This window comes from Rhamphochromis longiceps, linkage group LG18 (assembly GCF_057381845.1).
Source record: "Rhamphochromis longiceps isolate RC_006_pf linkage group LG18, R_longiceps_female_GT1.1, whole genome shotgun sequence".
NCBI classification, from domain to species: domain Eukaryota; kingdom Metazoa; phylum Chordata; class Actinopteri; order Cichliformes; family Cichlidae; genus Rhamphochromis; species Rhamphochromis longiceps.
In genome coordinates this window covers 25,458,965-25,485,859 of record NC_140574.1, presented here as the reverse complement: position 1 = coordinate 25,485,859, position 26,895 = coordinate 25,458,965, and the positions used below count along the sequence as shown (strand labels likewise).

General features: G+C 43.1%; 3 protein-coding genes across 6 annotated transcripts; 2 read left to right on the top strand and 1 right to left on the bottom strand.

Annotated features, from left to right (window-relative positions):
* The first annotated feature begins 436 nt into the window (after window positions 1–436).
* Window positions 437–15,170, top strand: slc35a3b (solute carrier family 35 member A3b). 4 transcript variants are annotated; one of them, XM_085389652.1, is made up of 8 exons: window positions 437–646; window positions 5,413–5,624; window positions 5,809–5,963; window positions 7,442–7,564; window positions 7,709–7,883; window positions 11,767–11,885; window positions 11,994–12,127; window positions 14,060–15,170. In XM_085389652.1, exons 2-8 carry the CDS (start codon window positions 5,432–5,434, stop codon window positions 14,151–14,153), a joined length of 993 nt encoding a protein of 330 aa, XP_085245778.1. In that variant the 5' UTR covers window positions 437–646; window positions 5,413–5,431; the 3' UTR covers window positions 14,154–15,170. The 4 variants fall into 4 exon arrangements, with proteins under 4 accessions (XP_085245778.1, XP_085245774.1, XP_085245775.1 ...); XM_085389648.1 differs by having other exon boundaries at window positions 11,767–12,127; XM_085389649.1 differs by having other exon boundaries at window positions 5,390–5,624; window positions 11,767–12,127.
* Window positions 15,171–16,921: 1,751 nt separating this feature from the next.
* Window positions 16,922–20,619, bottom strand: fam78ba (family with sequence similarity 78 member Ba). The gene is made up of 3 exons (XM_085389186.1): window positions 19,391–20,619; window positions 18,873–19,152; window positions 16,922–18,483 (listed from the first exon to the last, which is right to left on the bottom strand). Exons 1-3 carry the CDS (start codon window positions 19,723–19,725, stop codon window positions 18,241–18,243), a joined length of 858 nt encoding a protein of 285 aa, XP_085245312.1. The 5' UTR covers window positions 19,726–20,619; the 3' UTR covers window positions 16,922–18,240.
* Window positions 20,620–20,749: 130 nt separating this feature from the next.
* Window positions 20,750–26,895, top strand: cmpk1 (cytidine/uridine monophosphate kinase 1). The gene is made up of 6 exons (XM_085390089.1): window positions 20,750–21,017; window positions 22,210–22,356; window positions 22,830–22,982; window positions 23,331–23,407; window positions 23,674–23,770; window positions 26,384–26,895. Exons 1-6 carry the CDS (start codon window positions 20,874–20,876, stop codon window positions 26,423–26,425), a joined length of 660 nt encoding a protein of 219 aa, XP_085246215.1. The 5' UTR covers window positions 20,750–20,873; the 3' UTR covers window positions 26,426–26,895.

Here is a 26,895-nt window from a genome sequence, read left to right as displayed (position 1 = left end):
TTTGTAGAAATAACAGTAATTAAAGAATAAATGTACTTATGTAGCAAATCTGTTTTAAAGCAAGTTCCTTCGATGTATGAATTTTTAAATTACTGATAATATCTGAATTCTTTTTTTTTACAGCCCAGTAAATGTTAACAGATAGCTCTTGAATCAGAGGGGAATTGAAGTGCTTTAAATAACTATTCCAGCGAAATATGGTGTAAAGCTGTGCATGTGAATATCGTTTTAGTGATTAGCCTTTGTTAGGGGTATTTATTACATTTTATTATGTATATTTAAAAAATATGTTACATATGTTGAGGACAAAAGAGGGGCCTTTGGTGTGAAACTGTTCCCCCTTCGGTGTATTCTTGTTTACTTTGTCATATTTCGGCAGGTGTCACCAAACTTCTAAACTGAGTCCTTCTCAGCTACACGTGGGTTCATTCATTGAGTGTAGCCTCCAGAGGAGGAGGCACCGCGTCTGCTATATGCGTAAAAATCAAAAGCGTGCCGTGAATTACAGCTGAGACAGCTATGCTGACTGTTAGTTTAGCGCCATGAGAGTCAATCTTTAGTAAAGAGAAAGCGAGGACAGGACCATCAAGAGTGCGGGCGCCCACATCCTGTCATCTACACCCTAAGCTTAGCTCCAGACCCACAGGTAAGTTTCACCGAGATAAGAATTTGCTGTTTAAAAAAGCCTGTTAAACATCCGATTGTCTGCGGAGACATCTTTTGTGGCTAACTTTAACAGTGAACACCTTCTGCTTCCTTTTTAAATCTGTGAAGATGCCTTCAGAGACACCGTGTTTCACTATCAGCAACATTTGGGGGAACCATAACCAGCACATACATTCACTCACTCTAACTTTCACACCTTCCCTTCACATGTGGGTTTGCCCTTCAACAGGTCCGCATCCTTACGAGTGTGATGTTTGCTCAGCTTAACTACCGCCAAACAAATACGTCAAAGTTTTCTGGTGATGGAGGTCAGCTCTGCTCCACGTCACTATATGTAATATTACTCCTTTTCTCAAGATATCAGCAGAGCAAAGCTCCACTTTAGACTTCATTTCTTCACACTGACTTGGAAGTTCTGCCAGTGCTGTGCTACCCTGTCCTGTTGTAGTGAATTCTCTGAAAATCTAAAAGCCCCCAAATGTGGCACAACGTCTCCAAACACTGTCCCTTTGAGTCCGGGTTTATGCGCTTGAGCGGGAGTAGTGCGTTGGCAGTTTCGGATTTCCCGTGAGCGTGCGGAGAGCGTTTGTTGTTTATCAGCTTCAGAATCAAATACGCGGAATAACCGGTTTGTGTGTCACTCTTCCTGGTGCTGTTGTCGGCCTGCCCGTCAGTCCCTGAAGTGGGAGCGAGTGCTGAAAGGAATTAAAAGTGTCCACCGTCTGTGCTTTTTCGTGTTTTATTTTTTATGATTCTTGCTTCTCCCGAATTTCGGTGAACTCCGCTGTCGCTCCTTTCCGGCCCACTCATCAACCAATCAGCACTCAGACAGGCAAGCAGACGCAAAGATCATTCGCATCCAGAACTGTGCGTTTGAGATATTCGCCCCCAAACGAAAAAGCGCACGCACGTCTTAAACTGATAATGTGTCTTGAAAAAGTTAAAAAGTGCAAACAGCTCAGTTTGTAACTTGATCTCAATGCTGAGCTGAACCTGACTGTTGAGTGACAGCTTGATACTCAGTGATACTCAATGAGATGCTCTCTATGGCAGAGAAGAGCTGTTTATAAACTCATTTCAAGGAGCTGGCAAAAGATTTCCTGTTCTCTAGTGTGAATCTGCGTGGGTTGTTGATAAGTCTGTGACAAATTAATGTTGATGTCTCATTATTCTGTTGCAGATAACTTTAAATATAAATTTTTTTTTACTGTAGGAAATGTGTTTCATTAATGAATTTGTATTTCTAAATAGTCTCATCTACTGTATATTTACCAGCTGTGATAGCAGTGTTGGTCTTTTCACATTCCCAATCTGCATGTGTGCTAAAGCACTTAAAACTTCCTGGTGTACTTCCTGTTACAGTAGCTGTCACCAGGGTATCATGAGTCACGGGTACTCTGACATGTGTTTACAGTACTGTACAAAAGTCTTGAGTCACTGCCCATTTCTATAATTTTTTTCTATATATTTGCAGAGTTCATTCTAACTTTTAAAGGGGCCTTGAACAGCAGACCTCCAGGCTTTCTAAGGTCTTTCAACATCCATCTTTTTATTTTCAGAGAAACTGGTTTGTTAAGTCATTTTACACTGACCTATGCATGATTCAAGCATAAAGAGGCACCTAAGTTTAAGGATGAACCAGTGTTGTATCTACACAAAACAGATAACGTAGAAAAGAACCAACTTTAAATTGTATCTTTAGGCATCCCCTTTTAAGAAAAGTCAACATTTTTAATTGAATCAGTGAAAAACACCACAAATAGCAGAGTTTGACAGAAATAAAATAATATTTTTGTACCAATAAGGTGATTCCCAAAGAACTATAAGCTGAAAACATGGGATATCTCAACATCGTGTACAGTGTGTTCTTAGAAAAATGTGAGACGATCAAACAAGTGGAGGACAAGGGAAAAAGCATCTGCCCTGAAAAACTATCTACCGCAGATCATCAGTATCTGAGATTCATGTCCTTAAGAACTAGGAAAATCCAGCAAAGACCTCAAACAGGACCTGCAAGATGCATCTGGCCCTTCAGCTGATCCTACTGTTCACTGAAGCCTCATCAGTAACATTTAAATATTTGATTTAAATGATCATCAAGGAGGAGAAGGTCTGAAGACACTGTAAGGCTCTGTTGGGAGTAAAGCTAGTTAGAAGTGTACAAGCTCTCTTTTTGCCTTATATGTTGTATGTTCAGTTTGCATCTTTCAATAAATAGTTGGCCCTAGTTCCCATTTTCTATATAAAACACAAAAAATTAAGTGTGACTCGAGAATTTTGCACAGTACTGTAAGTATGTCTGTGGGCAGAATTTCCAACTCCTCCAAACTGCAAAGCAAAATGCAATCAGAAAGATTTACAGGTGTGTAGTATTGGTCAGAATAAAAGTGACGTCTGAAGGTTGGTAGGGTCTGAGTCACTCTTTGCCTCAGTCTCCAATTCTTTATCATTCCTTATGTATTTGTATTCATGTATTTATTGCCCTCCATATGAGATGTAGATACAACGTTACAAAGATAAACATGGTCCAGATCCATCGTAGGGGTAGCGCAGAGAGACAGGTAACAATTTAAGCTGATATTCATGAAGCACCTACATGCAAATTTAATTCAAAGAGGCTTGAGCCAACCAGCTGTTTCACAACCAGAACCTTCCTGCTGCTGCGAGGCGACAGCGCTAACCACTGCACCACCAGCCAGCAGATCAATATTATTTGCACGTAGCAAAATGCCGGAAAGGTGAACTGTTCATGGTAATTACATTATAGTTTTGTCTAAGTCATTCAAATATTCGAATTAAAATTAATATGACTTAGTGGAGAATAGTTTTCTTTATCTAGGTAAAAGTTTGCCTTTAAATTGGTTTGCATATAGAAATATAACCTTTCTTTACATCTTTTAAACCTTGAGCTGTAACAGTGAGACATTTTTAAGGTTGTAATACTAATGATGTTACTAATTTGAACGTGACACGATCACATACTGTATACTGTCCATTTTCTTTTCATTCATATGTAGGTTAAGCGTGAGCATATTTACATCTGTAATATTCGGGCTGCAGTGGTTAGCATCGTCACCGCACAGCAACATGGTCCTGGGTTTGAATGCACCAGCTAGCTGGTGCTCTTTTGTGTAGAGTTTGCACACTCTCCCATGTCTGGGTGGGTTCTCTCCAGGTACTTCCTCCCACACTCTGACGACATGCATGTTAGCTTTAGTGATTCTAAAGTGGCCATAGATGTCATCGGGAGTGTGAAGAGGACCATCACTTAAGAAAATGGATGGATGGACGTGAATAAGCAAGAACACAGATGACACTACCTAAAAAAAAAAGTTTGAAATATAGTTGGAGAGAGTTGGCAGAATGTGTTGGGTGTAGACACTGCAGGCTGTAAGGAGGGCACTCACGCACACACTGACACACACAGAAACAGAGAGGGACTGTGCAGCCGTGCCCCTCTGCTAAGCAGAGCTCCTACATAAAGAGGTCACTGTGCTGAAAACATAGCACCTCCTTCTCTGCCACCACTTCAAGGCGTTCATCTTGGCTAGTTGTACATCCCTTTTTGAAAAAACTAAATAGAATTTTTAAACTAAATCCCTGTTCAAATACAACACATATAAATGCTTCACAGCATAACAGAGTCACAAGTTTGCTCTGACATTACTTTTGCTCGAGGTCCGTTTGTTTGAGATGATGTCATGAATCAGTAAGAACAAGAAGGAACTGCAAACTGTGCGTGAGTCAGATTCGGTGTGCGTAATTGTCTGAAGACAGTGGAGAAACAGAGGCCTCGCTGTTAACAGGGATTAACTAATAATCGTGCTGTGCAAACAGTCCACCTGAGCCGATCCCACACTTTCACCTTGTGAGAAAATGAGCAGTTCCTCCTACTACTTGAAGGTGAGCTGACTCTGTGAGTCTTGTGATGAAGGCAAGTGGACGATGCCTCAATTTGGAAATAAAAGATAAAAGAATGAGGACTGTTTCTCTTCAGACGCCCCAGATGCCAGAGTCAGGAGACGGGTTAGCAATTGTCTCATCACTGTCAGCTAAAGGTTCACACTTGTTTAATTCACTCATGTATAAAATCCTTCCTAATTTTAAATTATTTATTTAAATTTTAGGACTTTACAATTTGCTGTGCTTTTTCATCTTTAAGCCACAAACCTCTGACAAGTTTAGACGAGAAATGATTTGTATTTTTTTATAAATGACACCTGTGACAGCTGCCATCGAATGTTATTAGAATTCTGGTGCGAGTGTGGATAAGTAGTGCACAGCTATGTCATTAGCCAGGGTAGATGGAGGCTATGGTTTTCCAGCTGGTCGTGTAACAGTTTCAGCAATGGTTGACCGACACGTTCCTCTCCTGCACTAAATCTGCACTTGTCTTGCTGGAGGACAGATTTCCAATAACAAGACAAAGGAAAGGTGACAGCTGTTTCCGACATGTTCCCCATTACTTTTTATTGTTAGACTGTGTCTGTGAAGGACCAGTCACAGCCTGTTAATCCTCAGTCTCTTCCACTGTTGTCTCGTGCATTTCTGCAACTTCTTAAGTGTTCGAGGCAGAAGTCAATTTCTAGCTCAAGGACACTGCAGCAGCCTTGCTCAGCGTGTCAGGACGCTCTCTGTGAGTCCTTATGTTTGTGTGAACAAGCTGAATGAACCTTTCAGTTCACTCTTCTTTTTTTCATTTTCTTCCTGTCCACCCTAAAAGGCTCCTTCACTGTCTCTCTGCAGAGTCGAACATTCCTCCACAATGGCGCTTTCCTCCAGGCTAAAATACGTGTCTCTGGGGGTTCTGGTGCTGCAAACCACCCTGCTGGTTCTCACCATGCGCTACTCCCGTACCCTGAAGGAGAACGGTCCTCGCTACCTCGCCTCCTCTGCCGTAGTGTCAGCTGAAGTGCTCAAGATTTTTATGTGCACTCTCCTCATCTTCAGTGAGAACAGTGAGTAAGGAGGAAAATCAGTTTTGGATCCTACTTGGGTAGAAAATCCCCAGTCTAGTTAATAAACTTCATAGGTTGAAAAGTACCCCACATGATTTAGCAGGTTGCAGAACCACCTTTAACAGCACAAACTTGTAGCACTCGTTTTCTAAATTACTGACAGCGCTCTCTCTGTTTCTCTTAGATTTTAGCTTGACGGCAATGTACGAGCTGCTGAACAAGGAGATTCTGAACAAGCCCGTGGAGCTCGTGAAGCTGGCCGTTCCTGCAGGGATCTACACTCTGCAGAACAATCTGCTCTATGTTGCCCTGTCCAACCTGGACGCAGCCACCTATCAGGTTACATACAAATGAATGAATGTGCTTGTTCAAGCTCACTGAGTTTGTGTGCGTGAACTGGTTTCTTTATGGTTTCACATGGCTGGTTTGTATTGTGTACATTTCTGCATTCACAGTGTACAGTGGATATCCTGGTAAATATTTACATAAATCTATCTCACAGATGTCATCTGTTCTAATCTCATAAGGCTTGTTTGATTAATTTAAGTGGTACTAAAGCTATACCCTCTGCTATATTCTGTAAATATTAAAGAGGAAAATGCTAGTTATTGAGTTTTGGAACACTGGAAAAAAATCATAAAACATATAAAATATGTTTGTTTAAATTAAAGCTTCACATCCCTCATTTCTAAAATGATATTTTTTATAAATAACATTTATAATTGGATGTGAACAAACTCTATAGTGATCTAAAAAAAAACAATAAACCAAAAAAACATACTTTGGAAAACAATTCAAACTGACTGAAACTGTTTTGTGAACTTGGAAAATTAATTTAAAAAATAATTTAAAAAAAATACAGACGACTAGCTGGTAAAAAGGCCATGTTCACTTTTCTTCTTTGTCACAAAGTAACCATTTTCAAATGAACACCAAGATTTATACGTTCATGACATCCAGTTCCAGTTTCTGTCCTTTTTCGCATATACGCAGTTCTTTACATAAATGAATAACGCAATAGCATTTTTAAGTAGAATTGTGAGACTATTATTACCCAATTAATAATACTACCCATTTGTCCTTGAAGAAGAAAGTGAATAAGAGGCACTTGGGAACATTTCAGATCATCCTTTTAACAGCAACTCAGTGACAAAAACCTTGCAAATGAAGCTGTCCCAATAGGAATGAAGCACAACAAGTTCAATGTTTATTTCTGGAGTGCAAACACGTGTCCTCTTATCTATCACAGAGAGGATTCTTAGAAATGGCGTGTCTCTTCCATTTTTAAACAGATCTGTCCTGACCCCTGCACAGTGGGCTGCTGAATGAAAGGCATCAAAGTACAGATGAAGAATTAGAATACAGTAGATCTTCCAAAAGAACGAGAAGTAGCTGGAAAGAAGATTTCTGGATATGAATGCATTTTCTGTAACTGTGGCATTTCTATACTACCCATTATTGTGTGCTAAATAATAAATAAATAAAGTTTGTGTTTGTAACACTCTGAAAAATGCGATATGCTTTGAAGAGCACAATAAAAGATAGGAAAATATGACTGTAGCATGAAATATAATTGTGGACACAGTCAAAATGAAAAAGTAAGAGTGTAAATAACAAGAAAAATTAAATATGGCAGAGAAGAAATCGAAAGCAACAGGATGTTATTTAAGAAAAAGAAGGAGCATAGGTAGCAACTTGATCAACTCTACTGTAACTCAGACTGTAGCCAGTACTGTATCAATTTTTATGTGCTGTAGTGAGGATGGGAGTAATCCATCATTTACTTAAAGCATCACTTGTGTTTTTGTGTCTAACAGGTCACGTACCAGTTGAAGATCCTCACCACAGCTTTGTTCTCTGTCTCCATGCTCGGGAAAAAGTTAGGCAGCTACCAGTGGCTCTCCCTGCTCTTCCTCATGGCCGGGGTCACTCTGGTGCAGGTAACAGCGCTCGCCGTCACCACAATTATTACTAATGTTTCATTTCTACCTTTCTAATGGTTTTTTTGGAGTCTCAGTGTATTCATGTGTTTTGATAAAAGCCTATGCCTTTGCACACGCTCATCAGTGTTTCAACCTTCACAGTTGCCCGTCGAGTCTCTGGGTGACTCTGAACAGAATGTAATGTCTGAAAGCTCCCAGTTTGTGGGCCTGATCGCTGTGCTGATGGCCTGTGTGTCCAGTGGTTTTGCTGGAGTTTACTTTGAGAAGATCCTCAAAGAGACAAGCCAGAGTCTGTGGCTTCGTAATATACAGCTGGGTGAGTGGCTATACCTCCATTTATATGACAGGCTGAGCGAGGAATGTATGGTTCGTTACAAACAAACGTTTTCTCAGAAAGTTATGCAGTTCCTGTGAAAGTACACCGCATGATTTAGCAGCTTGCAAGAACTTGTAGCACTTGTTTTTAAAATGACTTTATCAGTCACTCACATTGTTGCAGAGTTACTTTTACTCTGTCTTACAGTGAGGTTTGCAGACAGTCATTTGTGCACAGCTCCCGCAGCACTTCAGGCAGGTTGAGGTCTGGACTTCTTTTATTTTTCAGCTGTTCTGCTGTAGATTCGCTGCTGCGCTAGGGATCATTTAGCTGTCAGACAGATGGGGTTGCATTTGACTCTAGAATACTGTGGTATGTAGAGGATTTCATGGTCGGCTTAATGACTACAATGTATCCAATAATAACATGACTCTAAGTAAAACTAAAGAGAGACTATTATAAGAAATTCAGTGCAAAATTAAATAAGAGCTGTAAGCATGAAAAATGGTGCAACATGCAAGACTTCTCTGTATCTAATTTAACATCATCTAACTGTTGACATTCAGTCAGGGAAAATCTCATTTTATACCAGGGGTTTCTGCAGAGTTTGGACAGCATTTCGTTTACAAGCCTCAGGCTCCATTTGTAAGTTAATGTGCTAACAGAAGGACATGTTATACCTACATACCTACAATACCTACAACCACGATTACCGACACTAACAAGCTGATCTACAGTACGGCAGCAGTGATCAGTGAGATGCTTGGCTACAAGTTGAACAGCCACAAGGGGCAGTACCCTCCATGGAGAAGGAGGCTAGAGGGCAAGATCAAAGTAGCACGGAGGGAGGTTAGCCAACTAACGGAGTTGCAGAAAGGTGCGACAAAGAAGGTGCATAAGAAATACAGCAAGCTGTCCATACCTGAGGCCTTGGAAACTGTCAAGCAAAGACTCACAGCCTTGGCCAGCCGCTTGAGGAGGTACACCAGAGAGATAGAAGGCAGGAGAATAAACCAGCTGTTTTCCACAGAACCAGCAAAGGTGTACTCTCAGTGGCAAGGGAACAATAATAATAAGAGAACAGCACCACCAAGGCTGGAGACGGAGCAATACTGGAAGAGCATATGGGAGAAGGACGCAACCCATAACGGCAATGCTCAGTGGCTAGTGGATCTGAGGGCAGACCACAGCGACCTCCCTGAACAGGGTCCAGTAACCATCACAGTGGCAGATATCCAAGAAAGGGTCTCCAGTATGAAGAGTTGGACAGCACCAGGGCCCGACATGGTTCACGCCTACTGGCTAAAGAAGCTGACTGCACTCCACGAGCGTCTGGCAGCACAAATGAACCAGCTGCTAGTTAACGAGAGACACTCGGAATGGCTAACTGAAGGTCGGATGGTCCTGATCCCCAAGGACCCCAAGAAGGGACCAGTCCCCTCCAACTACCGACCAATAACCTGCCTCAGTACTACATGGAAGCTCCTGTCAGGCATCATATCGGCTAAGATGAACAGGCACATGGGTCAATACATGAGCGGGACACAGAAAGGAATTGGCAAGAATACCAGAGGCGCAAAACACCAGCTACTGGTAGACAGAACAATCAGCCGAGACTGCAAGACCAGACTGACCAACCTGTGCACTGCCTGGATTGATTACAAGAAGGCCTATGACTCAATGCCCCACAGCTGGATACTGGAATGCCTAGAATTGTACAAGATCAATGGGACCCTAAGAGCCTTCATCAGGAACTCAATGGGGATGTGGCGTACAACACTAGAGGCCAACTCCAAGCCCATAGCACAAGTCACCATCAAGTGCGGGATCTACCAAGGAGATGCTCTGTCCCCACTGCTGTTCTGCATAGGCCTGAACCCCCTCAGTGAGATCATTAACAAGACTGGCTACGGATACCGACTACAGAACGGAGCAGTTGCCAGCCACCTCCTGTACATGGATGACATCAAGCTGTATGCCAAGAGTGAACGAGACATCGATTCACTGATCCACACTACCAGGCTATACAGCAATGACATTGGAATGTCGTTCGGACTGGAGAAGTGTAGTCGGATGGTAACAAAGAGAGGGAAGGTAGTCAGAACTGAGAGGATTGAACTACCAGAAGGCAACATTGCAGACATAGAGGACAGTTACAAGTACCTGGGGATCCCACAGGCAAATGGGAACCATGAAGAGGCTGCTAGAAAAGCTGCAACCACCAAGTACCTGCAGAGGGTCAGGCAAGTCCTGCGGAGTCAGCTGAATGGTAAGAACAAGATCCGGGCCATCAACACCTACGCCCTGCCCGTGATCAGGTACCCTGCTGGGGTAATAGGCTGGCCAAAGGAGGAGATAGAAGCCACTGACATAAAGACAAGAAAGCTCCTTACCATGCATGGAGGGTTTCACCCCAAGTCCAGCACCCTGAGGCTGTACGCTAAGCGGAAGGAAGGGGGCCGGGGACTGGTGAGTGTCAGCACCACAGTCCAGGATGAGACAAGGAACATCCAAGAATACATTGGGAAGATGGCCCCAACTGACCGAGTGCTCAGTGAATACCTCAGGCAGCAGAAACCCAAGAAAGAGGAGGGAGACGAGGAACCATCATGGAAGGACAGGCCCCTGCACGGTACGTACCACCGGCAGATAGAGGAGGTGGCTGATATCCAGAAATCCTACCAGTGTCTGGACAAAGCTGGACTGAAAGACAGCACAGAGGCACTAATCATGGCAGCTCAAGAACAAGCTCTGAGCACAAGATCCATAGAGGCTGGGGTCTATCACACCAGGCAAGACCCCAGGTGCAGGCTGTGTAAAGATGCCCCAGAGACAATCCAGCACATAACAGCAGGGTGCAAGATGCTAGCAGGCAAGGCATACATGGAACGCCATAACCAAGTGGCCGGCATAGTGTACAGGAACATCTGTGCCGAGTATAACCTGGAATCCCGAGGTCAAAATGGGAGATGCCCCCAAGGGTGGTGGAGAATGACCAAGCTAAGATCCTGTGGGACTTCCAGATACAGACGGACAAAATGGTGGTGGCTAACCAACCGGACATAGTGGTGGTAGACAAACAGAAGAAGACGGCCGTAGTGATCGATGTAGCGGTTCCGAATGACAGCAATATCAGGAAGAAGGAACACGAGAAGCTGGAGAAATACCAAGGGCTCAGAGAAGAGCTCGAGAGGATGTGGAGGGTGAAGGTAACGGTGGTCCCCGTGGTAATCGGAGCACTAGGTGCGGTGACTCCCAAGCTAGGCGAGTGGCTCCAGCAGATCCCGGGAATAACATCGGAGATCTCTGTCCAGAAGAGCGCAGTCCTGGGAACAGCTAAGATACTGCGCAGGACCCTCAAGCTCCCAGGCCTCTGGTAGAGGACCCGAGCTTGAAGGATAAACCGCCCGCAGGGGCGTGCTGGGTGTTTATATATATATATATATACATATGTATGTGTGTGTGTGTGTGTGTGTGTGTGTGTGTGTGTACATATATGTATATATACATATATATACATATATGTATATATACATATATATACATATATACCTTTGTACAAGCACAACGTTAGACTGATTTGGTGATTTGGCAAGTAAAACTGTTCTTGGCATATGGATGTGAGTTTCTTGGGATATTTTGTTCTATGTGTATAACAATAAAGATTGAACTGAGGAGGTGCACATTCAAGGTGAGTTTATGGGCTGTATATTGATAAAACTTGATGGCATCTTAGGACTGCAGTCTGCTTTAAGACAGCATGGCTATGGCTCATTTCCTTTTGTTCTTCTTGCCTTATATTGCTCCTTAGTTAAAACACCACCTTTGTCTTACTTGTCCCAGCAAGGACCTGATCTTTATCACTTTCTCTTGTCTCTTTCAGGTTTGTTCAGCTTTGTGTTTGGCTTGACAGGCATGGTGGTGTATGATGGCGAAAGCTTGAAGCAGGAGGGGATTTTCCAGGGATACAACACTATTACCTGCATAGTTGTCGTCTTACAGGTTGTGCCATCGTGTTTCACTACAGTACATCATTTGACTTCCATGAGTTTTATGGCAGTCTTTGTGGAGTTGTTCATGTCTGCCTTTGTGTTGTTTGCATGTCTTCAGGCTCTCGGCGGGCTGATCGTGGCTGTAGTCATTAAATATGCTGACAACATCCTCAAAGGATTTGCCACCTCTCTATCAATCATGGTGTCTACACTCATGTCGTATTTCCTGTTGAAGGACTTTAATCCCACAAGGTAAACACAAGCGCGCTTATGCACAATAAAAAAAATATTAATTTGCTAACACTTTATCAGTGGAAAACATGATATTCTTGAGGGTTTTTTTTTTTTTTTTTTAGATCTAGCAGCTTTACTACAGGCTGAAATACATTTAGGTCCTTAAGTTTCTGACAAAGAAACTTTGTTTGTAATTTTGCCTCTTGCCTCCACCACAGTCTATTTTACAGAAAACAATCATGATTTAAAATCCACTGTGGTGGTGTAACGAGGCGTGCTATTAAAAACTATCATTATCCAAAAACTTTTGGACCTACCTGTGTGTCAGCAATTGACACTGATTATCAGGAAACCAGTTAAAACAGAATCCAGATGTCTTTTAACAGTCACCTGACTGCGCTGACCACCTTCACATTTGTGGATTTTCATCAGGTTTTGTGTTGATTAAAAAATAGTTCTTCCATCACAAACTCCAGTTTAGCGTTTTTGGTTTTAACTAATAAAAATCTGCCTTATTTTAATACTAATCAGCAAGTCTTTGCTTCCAAACATGTTAAACTGTGCAGTGAAAAGTTTTTGCCACCTTCCTGATTTTGTAGTTTTTTGCATATTTGTTAAATTTAGATGTTTCAGATCATCAAACGAATTTTAGAATTAGAAAAGATAAGCCAAGTAAATAACTGGGTTAGTTATTAAAACGTAATAAGTGGCTGTGCCGCCTTCGGCAGAAGCAATCTGCAAGGACTGCAAGACATGGTGATGCCGCATAAGCCGAGAAACCTTGAGCTTCAGGGCATAAACTCATGGCCGGAGATTCTTCTTCAGGATTTTATGGTACAGAGCAGAATTCATGGTTCCATCAGGGAACAGCAAGTTGTCCAATTCCTGAAGCAGAAAAACAGCCCCCGAACATCACCACCATGTTTGACTGCTGGTATGAAATTCTTTTAGGAGATGCATGTAACAGGAATGAAAGCTTCCAAGAAGTTCACCTTTCGTCTCGTCACAGAATATTTTCTAAAAAGTCTTGGGAGTCATCAAGATATTTTTGGTAAATATAATATGAGTCTTTATGTTCTTTTGGCCAGCACTGGTTCTTGCCTTAGACTCTCACACTGATGCTATTTTTGCACAGTCTCTTTTATGTTGTTCACTTGTGGAGTGACTTTAAGTCAGACAAGTTAGGCCTGCAGTTCTTTTTGACCAGGGGTAGGCTACTCCGGGCCTCAAGTGTCGGTGTCCTGCACGTTTTAGATGTGTCCTTGATCCAACACAGCTGATTTAAATGGCTAAATTACCCCCTCAACATGTCTTGAAGTTCTCCAGAGGCCTGGCACTAAACTAATCATTAAAACCTGCAGGACACCAGCACTTGAGGCCTGGAGTTGTTTAACTCTGCTTTAGATGGTCTTCTAGGTTCATTTGTGACCGTTGATCATCTTGGAGTAATTTTGGTAGGATAACTGCTGCTGAGAAGATTCACCACTGTTGTAAGTTTTCTGCATTTGTGGATAATGATTCTCACCGTGGTTCACTGAAGTTCTAAAGCCTTAGAAATGGCTTTGTAACCCCTTTCCAGACTAATAGATGACTTTTTGAGATCTTTTAGCCTACTTCACTTCACCATCCAGCTTCTGTTTAAGGGATTTCTCAATTCAGCTGGTCTGGCAGTAATCAGGCCTGCGTGTGATGAATATACTGAACATGTCAGCTTTCCAAAAACAATGTGGAAAATCAGAATTAAGTCACGTCATAACATAACAAGAAAGAAATCCTGAAGAGGGCAACTACTAATCAGCAGCAATGTTTTTGAAAGGCACTGTATTCAAAATCTTGGCAAAGCTCCACACAGAACTAGTAATAGTAACAGTGATAACTGTCATACACACAAGTTGCCTCACGTGTTGTGCTTCCAACTTAATGCATTTTCTTTTTCTCTGTGTCTCTCAGCGTATTTTTTCTAGGTGCAGTGCTGGTTATTGCTGCCACATTTCTTTACGGCTATGAGCAGAAACCTGCCAGCAGCAGCACCAACAAAGTGTAATCAGAGACTTGCGTGAATTGTGGCTCTACGAACTGTGACCAGGAATTTGCCACATGAACAATTTCATTACAGAAAAAGTAAAGACAAGTTACTGGGAAATACAGTCTTTTGGAAGTGGGCCTTCTCTGAAAAAGTGCAAAATGGATGTTAGCAGTGACTCATGTGAAAGCTATTGTTTTGAGCATGTCAGGTAAACTTAACACTACAGAAAAGCAAACGGCGTAAGGCGAACAGGAGGACATGATAAGCAAACCATATCCTTGCTGGCAAACTAATGTGAAACTAGTTCACGTGTGTCAGTATTAGAACTGTGACGTTCCACCTCAGGAGGTACAGATGCTACATTTAAGCTTTGGGTTGCTAAAGAATTGTAATTTTAAAATGATCACGTCTTTTGAAGAAGTGGCACATAATTTTAGTGCAAATGGAAAGTCCAGCCATCCATTCACTTCCGCTTATCCTTTTCAGGGTCGCGGGGGCAAATGGAAAGTGTTTCTTTAGATATCAGCAGAGAAGTTTTGAAAAAGCACAACAGCATATTGCACTTACTAGATCCCCACAAGCACGTGCTAAAATAATAATAACAAAGGAGCGCGTCATATCAGATTTTTATAATCTGTCTGGATCCTCCACCACATTGCCAAGGTGCTCTACTGGAGGCTGTTTGAGTACAGCGAGCTCTCATGTTCAAACAAACAGTTTGACATGATTTGCGCTTCATGATAGGGTCGATTATCTTGTTGGAAGCATCAGAAGATGGGTCGTAAAGGGATAGACAGGTTTAGCAACAATACTCAGGGCTGTCATACATACAAGGGCTTGTGTTCTGCTTAAAGCGTGCTAGGAAAATACCTCTAAAACTATCATGTATTAACTGTAACCCCAGTTTCTTAGCTGACAGCAGGTTCGATGTGTTATGCATTCAGAGATGCTCTTCTCCCTACCTTGACTGTAACAAGTGTTTATTCGAGTCGCTGTTGTCTTCCTGTCATTTCAAAGCAGTCTGATCATTCTCCTCTGAACTCAACAAGGCATTTTCACTACTGTGCACAGTTTTCTTACCTGTTTGGATCATTCTTTATGAACTGTAGAGATAGTTGTGTGTAAAAATAAACCAGCAGTTTCTGAATTACTCAGACCAGCCTGTGCAAAGTCAATGAAATCACTGTACTTCCACATTCTCACACTCAGTTTTCAGCATCTCATCCTGAAGTCTACATGTCCTAATGAGCAGAGTTGCTGCGATGTGATTGGATGATCGTAGATATCCAACGAGCAGTCTGACAGGTGTACCTAATGAAGCTGCCGCTGAGTGTACGCTTAAGATGGGTTACATTTAACATATTCCAGACACTGCCAAGCACGTAGAAAAATTAAAATATGTTGCGAAGCGGTCAGACTGACTTCATCTTTTTTTGTTGTTTTTTTTGTTTCATACAGAACAACATATATATGGCAAACAATAAAGAACCTCAGTCATAAACCAGATGTTACATGCTGGATAAGACAGATAACGTCTTCGTTCAGAAACAAACAAACAAACCAAAGCATATATTGTAAATCACAAAGAAAAAACATTTGGGCACTTTGGGACCTTTCGTAAACTTTCTATAAGTCAGTCATTTAGTCTGTTTAAATAACCAGTTCTTGTCGTCCATGTGGTGTTCAGTTTGTTTTGAAGGGGCAAAAACATTTTTATTTCCTATGCTTGAACATTTTTTCTGAAAGGGCAAAAGAGCTGTTTGTATTATCAGTACGAGGAGCTCGTGTGGTTTTTGGTACTTTTCTTTCTTTCTTTGACATTAGTGGGAGGTTTTCTAAGTAATAATAAAAACATTGTTTGGGAACGAAAGAACTGCGATAAGAAATACTGTGTATTCATTTACAAAGCAAACGGGAGGCGAATCCTTGACAGCACTTCCATCTAGTGGTGGAAGGAGGAGTAAACGTGCTGCAAAGAGGAGGGGTTACCTCTGTCCAAAGATGCTGAATGTCCTTTTTTCCCTTTTTAAAAAAAAATAAGAGATGAAATTTCACATAAAACTGAAACGACTGCTTTGACCTTGCTACTCACAGTCTGAACATGTATATCAAAAGCGCTCGTTTTAGAGTTATTTAAATTCAGAAAAACAAAAAGAAAAGCTCTTTATGTAACAACAAATGAATAAATTAAACTCTTTTTTTATGCTGAAACAACCAGCGCTGCCTTGATCTCATCTTACATCAAAGTCTCCCTGCGTCTGTGTGTGTGTGTGAGCGCCCCCACACATACACTCTCTCTAATCCTCGCACACAGATGTCGGCACACCCATGAATATTTTGAACAGTTCTTTTCGTTTTCTTTCTTTTTCTTTTTTTCAGTTCCAGTTGCAGTGCACTCAGGAAAACCAAACTGGTCTCTATAGCAACAGATGGCTGAATGAGCCGAGGTGCTGTGACCAATGAAGATACACTGAATTAATATGACCTATTTTAACCTCTGTGTACTTTTTAATTGGTAGCAACAATCATTTTTATTCAACATTGATCCCAGCAGATAAAAGCAGCATAAAATAAGATGGCAGGGCGTTGGTGGGAGAACTCATTTAGCCTATTTTCCTGTTAATTTTGCAGTGTTTCCAGCAGTTTTACTCCAGACACAGACAATGTTTGCATAGTTGTGGATCTCAGAAAGGATTTGTGACTTCGGTATGGCCCTAGCCTGCGTGTATGAGGTGTGCAGCCAGGGGAGAAAAGAGAGCGGGCATATGGGAAGGTGAGGCGTGAACCTGGAGAGAAGCACAGATGGAAGATGAGTCATGTGACTTGTGCAGAGTGGCAGGCAGGGACCTGGACGGAGGCCCAGGACGGGCCGTGGCCACGACGCAGTGAAAGTCTTCATCTGCGTGTTTATCTGCAGAAATCTGCCGGACAAATAATCAGTATGACGTCACAGAAGCAGCGCTGGCACGGATCCAAATAAAACCCATTTTTAAAATGGTGTCTGGCTTAGTTTCACACCGGCAAAACCATCACGGGTACATTTCTATTCCCTGGATTGTAGTGCAACATCAAATGTAGCCTCGGGACAGTTTGGCCTCGCTCCACCTGTGATATATGTGCCGACTGCTATCGCCTTCTTGTTTCAAATCTGTTGTCCGGCACTGCTCCAAGTCATTTACGCTGCACTTATTGAACGCATAGCTGACATTATTTATTTAAGGTAGCAACAGATCTGGCTCATCCCTCTGACAAATCTGACACCCATCCAAAACAAACAAAACAAAAAACAAAACAGCATCAGCTGCACAACTGAGGCAAGAAACTATGCTGGGTGCGTACGTTTGGTGTATTAGCAGAACTCAAGTGAAAACTACAGCAGGCTGTTTTTTTTTCTCTTCTCCCAGACTTTTATGCCAAGTGGGTGCTGTTGTTACAATCTGGTCGATGTACGAGTTTATTCTTCACCTAAAAAGATTTGTATAATACTTTGTCTCTTTTAAATGATCTGTATACATCCTTTAATACTGAGATTGCTGAAGGCCTTTGTTGGCACTGATGAGGTTTACCAGCCCTCTGTATTTTTTGTTTTCTTTTTGGCTGACTTTTCAATCAAAATGTCTTCAGGTAACAAGTTATACAAAACAAATGCTATTCGAAAGTTCTCCAAGGAGAGGTTTTTTTTGTGTGTTCCTCTCATTCTCATGCAATAGGGTCTACATAAGGATGCAGGATGCAGTTCTTGTTGTGGTCTAATACCTCTGCGATACATCTAAAAACAGCTTTTCCTTCTCAGCTAAAAGGCAGGCATAACTCTATATTCCAGTCCAAAGCATGTGAGGGGGTTCAAACAAGCTTTGATGCAGCTCCAGGTCCTTGACAAATAGTTTGCTGTGGACTTCTTGTGCTACGTCAGATCCCAGATGTAATATCCGTACCGGCTAATTGCGATAGTCCATTTGAATCATTCAGGAAGAAGAAGCCACGGAGGGGTGGAGGGGGGGGCCAACCATTGGGCTTACTTTCCTATCCATTTACACCCCCCTCCACTTATTTTTTTTCCAAAAGGGAACAATCATATTTTTGTGTGTGCAAACATTTCACTCTCTTATTTTGGCGGTATGACGACGAGCGGCGCCCCTCTCCGCGGCCTCCACATTAGCACTTGGGCATCGTTGGCGTTCGGCCTCCCCAGCGCGTTGGGAGGGATGGGTTCCTGGTAGTTGAGGATGTGCGGTTGCTCCTGGTAGGGGCGGCCCACCAGTGAGGCCCGAGAGCCCAGCGGCATGTCTGGATCCACGGCGATATCCACCCGCATCCGCCACCGCACCGTCTGCAACACTATACGCTCCTGGAAGAGGAGACAGAGCCACCGTGTTAATATGGTCGATGTGCTTGCTGATGATCTTTTAAGACCAAGCTGCTGACACAAAACTAAAACAGCCGTGCTTTCCTCGTGTTCTTTAATAAAATATCTCTTTCAAAAGACAACACATCCTGATTCACATGTTGTGCTGGACTGACTTCTGATGCCGCTGCTACATCAGGAGAGTTGAAGGTAATGATGAGATATTTTGTAACTTTACACCAGACTGGGAAAGTGCAGGAGAAAGTGATTACATCATAGCCAGTGTGAAATGGGAGAGTGGTTTCTGAAGATATACGGCTGTTTTTCTCCCCCCCTCCCCCCATCTTATCGTGATGTGGGCCAAAGGCAGGATCGCTGTGTTTCGGGCCTACCTTCGTGACAGAGTTCATGGCCACCAACCAGGTGATGAAACTCTGGTCCCTGGTGATGTGGGTCAGCATGGGTGTGTTGCTGTTGCTGATGGGGACAGCCCAGGTCACACTGGGGTAGAAGTTGTCGTTCATGCTGACCGTCAGACGGGACGGTTTGGATGTAGGGCCGGTGAGGGTGACCGTCTCTGTGGTGTTGCCGTACCAGGGGTAGCTGACACCATCCGAGTCACTGATGGCCTTGACCCGACCCTCTCGCAGTTCTGGTAACTCCCAGCTGGACCTGCAGCAGCGGACAAAAGAGGACACAGAGAAGCAGAGGATGAGAGACTTTGTTTGTGTGTGTGTGTGTGTGTGTGTGTGTGTGTGTGTGTGTGTGTGTGTGTGTGTGTGTGTGTGTGTGTGTGGCAGTGCCAGGTACAGGGTTTTGGTCTAGATGTGTGTGTGTGAGAGAATCACATGCACACCTTAGAGGCCCACAGTAAGCAAGAGAGGTTTGATGGCGTCTTCTACACACTTACATGCCAATATCGCCATAGGTATTGTAGAACTCCATCTGGGTGCAAGCTTGGATCCAGCCCACCACCCAGGTTTCGTTGCGGGGCACTGGTGGCATCACGACTCCCGCTGAGGCCCTGAAGTAAGGTGTCTTGTAGCGGAGCACAATCGGTGAGTTCTCCTCAATGATGGTGGGACACTGGTCAATAGAGGCGGACACCTCATACACTACAATGTTCTCCCGTCTGATGCGGGGCTTGCATGCGATGCTCTGAATACAGCCCATAGTGCAGGCGACAAGCAGAATGAGCAAAGCCAGAGAAGACGGGAGCCGATGATACCTGGCCAGTATGCACATCAGTCCCCTCAGGGTTCCACCCTTGCCTCAAGAGCAGATCTAATCCTTTAATTGCACATAATCACTGATTGGATAAAGGAAGAAAGGGGCGAGAAGAAGAAGAAAAAAAGCTAGGGGAATAAGCAACAGTCACCATTGATGAAAAATGAAAACTTCCACCATAATATCTTTAGGATGATATGGAGGTGAGACAGCAGTGTTGACTTGGGGGGAAGTATCGCAGATCTTCGCAGCCTCCTCCCCCCGGTCTGCCTGCTGACTGCCGCACTGCCCTTGGCGCTCGTCCCCAGAAACTGCAATCCGGCCTCCCCTGGGCTGCTGCTGCTGCCTCTCCGCCGAGCGTCCGCAGGCTCCTGTGTTCCCCGTCGTGTCCGCACGTCCGGCCGCACGTCGGTGCCCCTTGATCCTGCTGCTCTGCTCCCGGCTCTGCGCTGTCATGTCAAGTGGCGACAGGGCAGCCAGGTGCGTCAGAGGAGGAGGGGGTCTGGATGCCTTTTGTTTGCTCGGCTTTTCCCGTACTAGCCCTACATTCGCGAGGCGCCCTCACAAGCCAGAATCGGGGGTCCTCATCACTTTAAGCCCGCCATGAAAAGGAAGCTTCAGTAAAAAACGAGCGAGGACGATGTCTTACGAAAGCGAGCCACCGGGGCCGCAGAGGGTTATTTTAATGTTTCTCTTTTTTTTCCCTTTCCTCGCAGCGAGTTTCCATTCTTGGGGATGCATGAATGGTGCAATATGAATGGAGGCAGCGAGGCGGCATAAACGTGCAGGCGGGGAAACAGCGACTATACCGTCAGGCTATCGATCTCGTTGTTGCCGCTCAGCCTCACGGGCCGGAGAGCATCCTCTTCCCGCGGAGGGTCGAGTTGTTCGGTTTCGAGGTGCTGATGCTGTGTGGAGGTAGAGGAGGGAGGGGCGTCACCCGACCTCTGCATTGAAAAAAAAAATAACAAGTGCACGCGGGCGTGTCTACGAGCATGCGTCACGCTAGAGTGGGACGCCATTGGTGGATTTGCTCGATAGCGGAAGTAGTGTCGTTTGACATCAACTCTCACTGACACGCATACACCGGCCAGCTCGGCTTATTAATACTATCATTATATATCCATACGTCGCCGGGTCGTACCCGCAGCCGGTGGCGCTAGTTTATGATCGGCCGTTTGTTCGGTAACTTGTCGCAGAAGGTCCCGAGTTTGCTGTACCGGGTGTCGCTGGTGATGAAGCCGCAGGTTGTATTCGTGCTGGGCGGGCCTGGCGCCGGCAAAGGAACTCAGTGCTCCAAAATCGTGGAGGTATGAGAGAAAGGGCAATGAAAACGGCCCTCTTCATCGAGCAGGGTTGTGAATGACGTGGTGCAAATGTGGTTCAGGGGGATATGCCTCTTTTTTTTTTATTGTTGCGACTTCAGTAGGATCTTTTATTATAGGATAGTATCCCAGTTTTCTGTCACTTCCGGTTGTCCTCTAAAACGAACCTGTGCGTTAGCCAGGCAGCTAGCTTGTTCACCTCACAGGATATCCAGATTAAGTGCCGAAAGAGAAGCAGGAGCTATATTTTAATATATTTATTTCTTCAAGGAGACTCGATGAGAATAATTCTTCACAATTGAGTGAGAGCAGCAAAGAATAAGGTATTTGTGGAGTCCTGCGACTGGATGAATGGGCTAAATAATACCTGTTTACGTAGAACAAACAGGAGATAGTGTATTGACTTTTCTTCAGTGCTGTCATCCTATCTGTGCAGATGGGGTTATGTAATGTCAGTGCGAGTCTGGAGTGCACTTGGCCACACTAGCCTTGACTTTGAACGATCAGAAACAAATAATGACATAGACATAGACAGGTATTGGACAAGGAACTAATCACCCCATCCTGCTGATAAGGCAAGGCACACGTCAACACATGTCAGTAATATCTGTTGTCAGGAATGTAGTAAGAAAACATTTTTTAAAAGAATCAAAGTATTGGGGGAAAGAGGCTGTTGTATATTACTGGAAGTTTTCTTTAACCCATAATTTATTTGTTCAGTCGGGCCAGAACAAAAAGTTATTTTATTTATTTCATCAGATCATCCTGAAAGTCAGCAAAGCAAAGCCAGGACTCGTAATGAGGCTGCTGCTTTGATGTTTGTCTGAAGCTCCTGAAGCTGCAGCTCTACTGGGGGCCGCCGTGGATTCTTTGATGTGTGTTTGGCAGACACAGCTTCTTTGAGAGAGAGACTTTATAGCTACCCTTGTTCACGGATGTTACTGGGTGTTGGCTGCCATGCTTCAAGTGCAGCGATCGGGCCTTGTGGCAGCTAGAGGCATAGAGGCTCCTTTCATTCAGGACTGACTCTTTTTTTCTGCTCAGCCTGCGAGTTAGAAAGATTTATGCTGTCTGTAAAGGCTGTCGCAGTGTTCACAGAAATGTACACACCTGGAAAATAGTTTTCGATTCTCATCACTGTTACTTGATTCAATTTAGAAATTTGTGTGTTTCTTAGAGTTATGGCTACACCCATTTGTCAGCTGGGGATTTACTCAGGGAAGAGCGAGCCAGAGAAGAGTCAGAGTTTGGACAGCTCATTGCCAACTACATCAAAGAGGGCAAAATCGTCCCAGTGGAAATCACCATCAACTTACTCAGGAAGGTGTGTATTCAATACAGGTTGTAAATCTGGTTCGCCTGGAAAGAGATCCTGCAGGTCAGACCTGTTTTCAACTACACTTTTACACTATTTGTTCAAACAAAAAAAATTCTACAAAACTGAGTTTTAACTTTTAATATTTAAATTTTTCTCCAAAACCCCGACTTTGATTCTGACATTTTAGTCATTTGAATGTAATGTGAATGATTTCTTTCTGTTTATCATTCAGGTTATACTGCTTTGTTTTTCTAAACTAAAGAGACAAAAATGTATTGTAGTTGTATGTTAGATACCTTCTGCTAGAGTTTACTGGTAGTGTTTCAGAATCACTTTCTTGGATGACTGTGGTCTGTTTGCTGCACTGAGAGACTAATTTTAATTTTAAGTATGTCAGCATCATGATATGAACTGTTACAGATGCAAAAAAAAAATCTCAAATGCAAAATATTTCCTGTTTGTTCTTCCCGTTTTGTTAGGCCATGGAAGCGACGATGAAGGAAAACGAGAATAAGTTCCGGTTTCTCATCGATGGTTTCCCCCGAAACGAGGACAACCTTCAGGGGTGGAATAGTGTCATGGATGGAAAAGCTGATGTTAAATTTGTGCTTTTCTTTGACTGCAGCAATGAGGTAAGTCATGGACCTTTTATTGTCCATTTCACAGCAGGGATTGCTGTTTAAATGAGGATACAGAGAAATCATTTAACATTTATTTGCTTCATTCTCATCTTCTGTATTGCTACCACCTGCTGAAGTAGAGTGATGTCAAATTGTTGTGTAGTCACCCACAAAACTAAAGTGTAAAAAGAGCATGTTCTTACATCTGGCAAATCATCTTAAGTTTTTAGATTTCAGTGGGGAAAAAACATCCTGGAATTAAAAGTTCTTAAAAGTACTTTTGGTGGAAATGTGGTTCTGCTGTGCTGAGCTGATGTTTTGCGAGTTATTTTGCACTGATTTTGACTCTTCTGTCTGCAGGTTTGCATCAACAGATGTCTAGAAAGAGGAAAGAGCAGTGGGCGAACAGATGACAACAGGGAGAGCCTGGAGAAAAGGTGCAGTTCTCTACTGAGGAACTAATATCTGGAGTCAGACCTTTAATCTGTTTTAATTTAATAATATACCACTGAGTCGTCCATTTCCTGTGTTCGTTTTTTCCCCTCTATAGGAAAAACATGCATGTCTGATCACTATAGATTTGTCTGCCCCATTTAACTTACTGGTGGATACCTGCACAAATGTTTTTGACCTAATTTATGTCTGCTTGGAGTCCCTTGTGTCATCTGACCCCGATAACATGCCATATTTTTCTTCATTGCAGAATCCAAACCTACCTGCAGTCTACACGACCAATCATTGATCTGTATGAGAAACAAGGCAAGGTGCACACTATAGATGCTTCTCGCTCAGTGGATGAGGTGAGTAAACAGCGTCGGCTGCAGGAAAACATTCAGGAATGCCTCCCATAGAGGCCAGTTAAGGCCAGTTAAGGCAAACAAGCCCTGATATATGAGAGAGATTATGTGAAGAATGCTACTTGTAGATTCAGTCCCCCATCATGCACCCAGGATGTTTTCAAGTTGTAATTTTTCACATTTTAGATCGAATGCTGTTGGGATTGTCGGGGGGAACTGGTAGTTTGGGCAAACAGGTATTTTGACAGGTTTTCGTGCCAAGGCTGCCATCATATGGTGGTTGTGATGTTCAGTAAATCCACCAATCTCCCTTTCAGGCTCATTTCCTTGTGCACCTCTGCATCACTATTTTTAGATAAGGCCTCTTCTGCAGTTTCACATTGGGCCCAAAGTTTCCCAGAGAAAATCATCGCTGGTGATGAGAGCTTATCTCATCACTTCTCACTCAACTTTTCAGAGGAGGAATCTTTCATCCCAGCGTTTTCTATTCTCCTGTCGTAAACATTTAACACCGTCTCGCAGCAGTTCATGAAATAGTCATGACCTTTAGTCTACTAATTCATTTCCCTAGACACAAATCTTACACTTTTTTCACGCACGCACAAATTTCCAAACAGTGTTTTGGTGTACCCGTGTCCATGCGCACAAAATGACCTTTTTCCACTTTTAAAAGTGGAAGAAGAAAAAAGTGCTGGAGCAAGTTATTTGTTATTTCTCATGCTACAAACCCAAATCTGAGTCACACTAATCAGAGAGTTTAAGACATTTTAGGGGTTTTTTTTAATAACTAAATTTTTTTTAGAATTATTTGAATATACATTAGCCCTTTGACAGACTGGCCACCTGTCCTGGGTTTACCTGGCATGTCTGTCATTTACTGCATCCAAAGATTTGTTACCCATGTGACATCATCCACTTTTATCTGCCACTCGGACACACTTGACGGACATCCAGCACTCATCGCAGACACAAAAGTGCCCATAAAATGACTTGTGGTGTGCCCCAAGGGTCGGTTTTAGGCCCTGTACTTTTTAATTTGTATATGCTCCCTCTTGGCGGTGTCATCAGAAGGCATGGAGTGAACTTCCACAGTTACGCTGATGTTGTACATCTACGTGTCTCCTGATGACACCAGACCAATGGATGCCCTTTTTAACTGTATGCTAGATATAAAATCTTGGATGGCAGAAAACTTTTTACAGCTTAACCAGGACAAAACTGAAGTTTTAATCGTCGGTCCTGAGGCTCAGAGAGTCTAAATTACAGGCATTTTCACTATGTCCTTCACTACAAGTGAAAAACCTGGGTGTTATTTCCGACTCTGAGCTTGGTTTTATCCCACATATTAAACATGTAACCAAAATTGGATTTTATCATCTAAAGAATATAGCCAGAGTCCCGCCTATTCTCTCTCGGGCCAACATGGAGATGCTGATGCATGCTTTTATTACCAGTCGCATTGATTACTGTAATGCCCTGCTCTCTGGTCTTCCTAAGAAGAATATTTCAACTTTACAACTCTTGCAAAACTCTGCAGCTCGTGTGCTGACGAAGACCAGAGGGCGGGCCTACATTACACCGGTTTTAGAATCGCTGCATTGGCTCCCCGTGTGTTTCAGGATCGATTTTAAAGTTCTTTTATTGGTTTTTAAATGTCTTAATGGTCTCGGGCCTTCTTATCTCTCAGATCTGCTTTTACCATACGAACCCTCGTGGACCCTGAGGTCCTCTGGTACTGGCCTTTTGATTGTTCCTAAAGTCAGGACACATACTCACGGAGAGGCAGCTTTTCAGTGGTATGGTCCTCGTCTGTGGAACAGCCTGCCGGAGGAGCTCAGGGCCGCAGAGAACGTACATGTTTTTAAGAACAGGCTCAAGACCCACCTTTTTAATTTAGCTTTTACTTAGCGTTTATTTATTCTATGTTATCCTGTTAATCTATTTATATTATTAAATTAGGTTCTACATAATATTTATTGTATTTTATCTTTTTATTCTGTATATACTATTATTAGGTCATATCTCCAGTGTTTCCTCGGAGGGGGCTCTCTGCACCGGGGTTGTGATCGACCGTGGCTGCTGTGGCTCTTCTCAGCCTGGCTGGGGGGCTTCTTTGCCTCCCTCCTGCTGTGTGCCCAGCCTGGAGGCTGCGGTCTGTGACCAGCTCCCGGTGCAGACGGCTCCCTGTTATAGTGTTTCCTCACCTGGCTCATGTGTGCCCAGCCTAATTTTGCCCAATTTTACTTTTCGAGTGTAAATGTGTGTGTGTGGGGGGGGGGCGTGTATCCATGACCGCTTATGTTAATGAGAGTGTGGGGAGTGAAATGGAGGGCGGGATGGGGTGGGCTGCTTTTAACCATGTAAAGCACTTTGTGCTGCATTTCTGTATGAAAAGTGCTTTATAAATAAAGATTGATTGATTGATTGAAGTATTCGGAACAGCCGCTCAGGCATGTCAAAGAGGCGACCTTTACTGGATTTCCAGTTTTTATTGAGTTTTTGTTGCACCTGTCATTTAAAAACAGTAATACATAGCCACGGACGGCGAGATAAGCTTCACCTGCAGCTCTTCCAGTAGTTCAGGCTTTCTAACACGTTGCTTTTTGTCTATTCCAGGTGTTCGCTGATGTGAAAGCCATCCTAGACAAAGAGGGTTGAGTTTCGCCAACTGCCAACATTCATTTATCTTTTATATTTCTTTTTATCAACTGCATTTACACTATAATAAGTTTATATGTTCATTCATATGACTTTTTACATTTGGTTAATTTTGACTTTGTAAACGCTGTACTGTTTATTTGTGAGGATGTAAAATGTGTATGAATGTGGAGGTAGCAATGGCAAGCGGCTACCTGTGATGAACTAGTTATTATTCAGAAGAGCTCACAGTGTAGTCTTTCCTCATAGTCTGAGGCCTCAGCTTAGAGACACACTTCTTTTGTCAAAGGCACTCGCAGCACTGAAAGTCTAAGAAAAACTGTACGTATGACAAATGTTTTCAGGGGCATTGATAGAAGCTATCTCGCTCTTGATAAAAAATGTTTGATCTGATGACAAGGAAGGAGTTAAGTCTGTACTGAACCACATATAGCCTCTCTGCCATCCAAATAAAATGAATACAACATCCA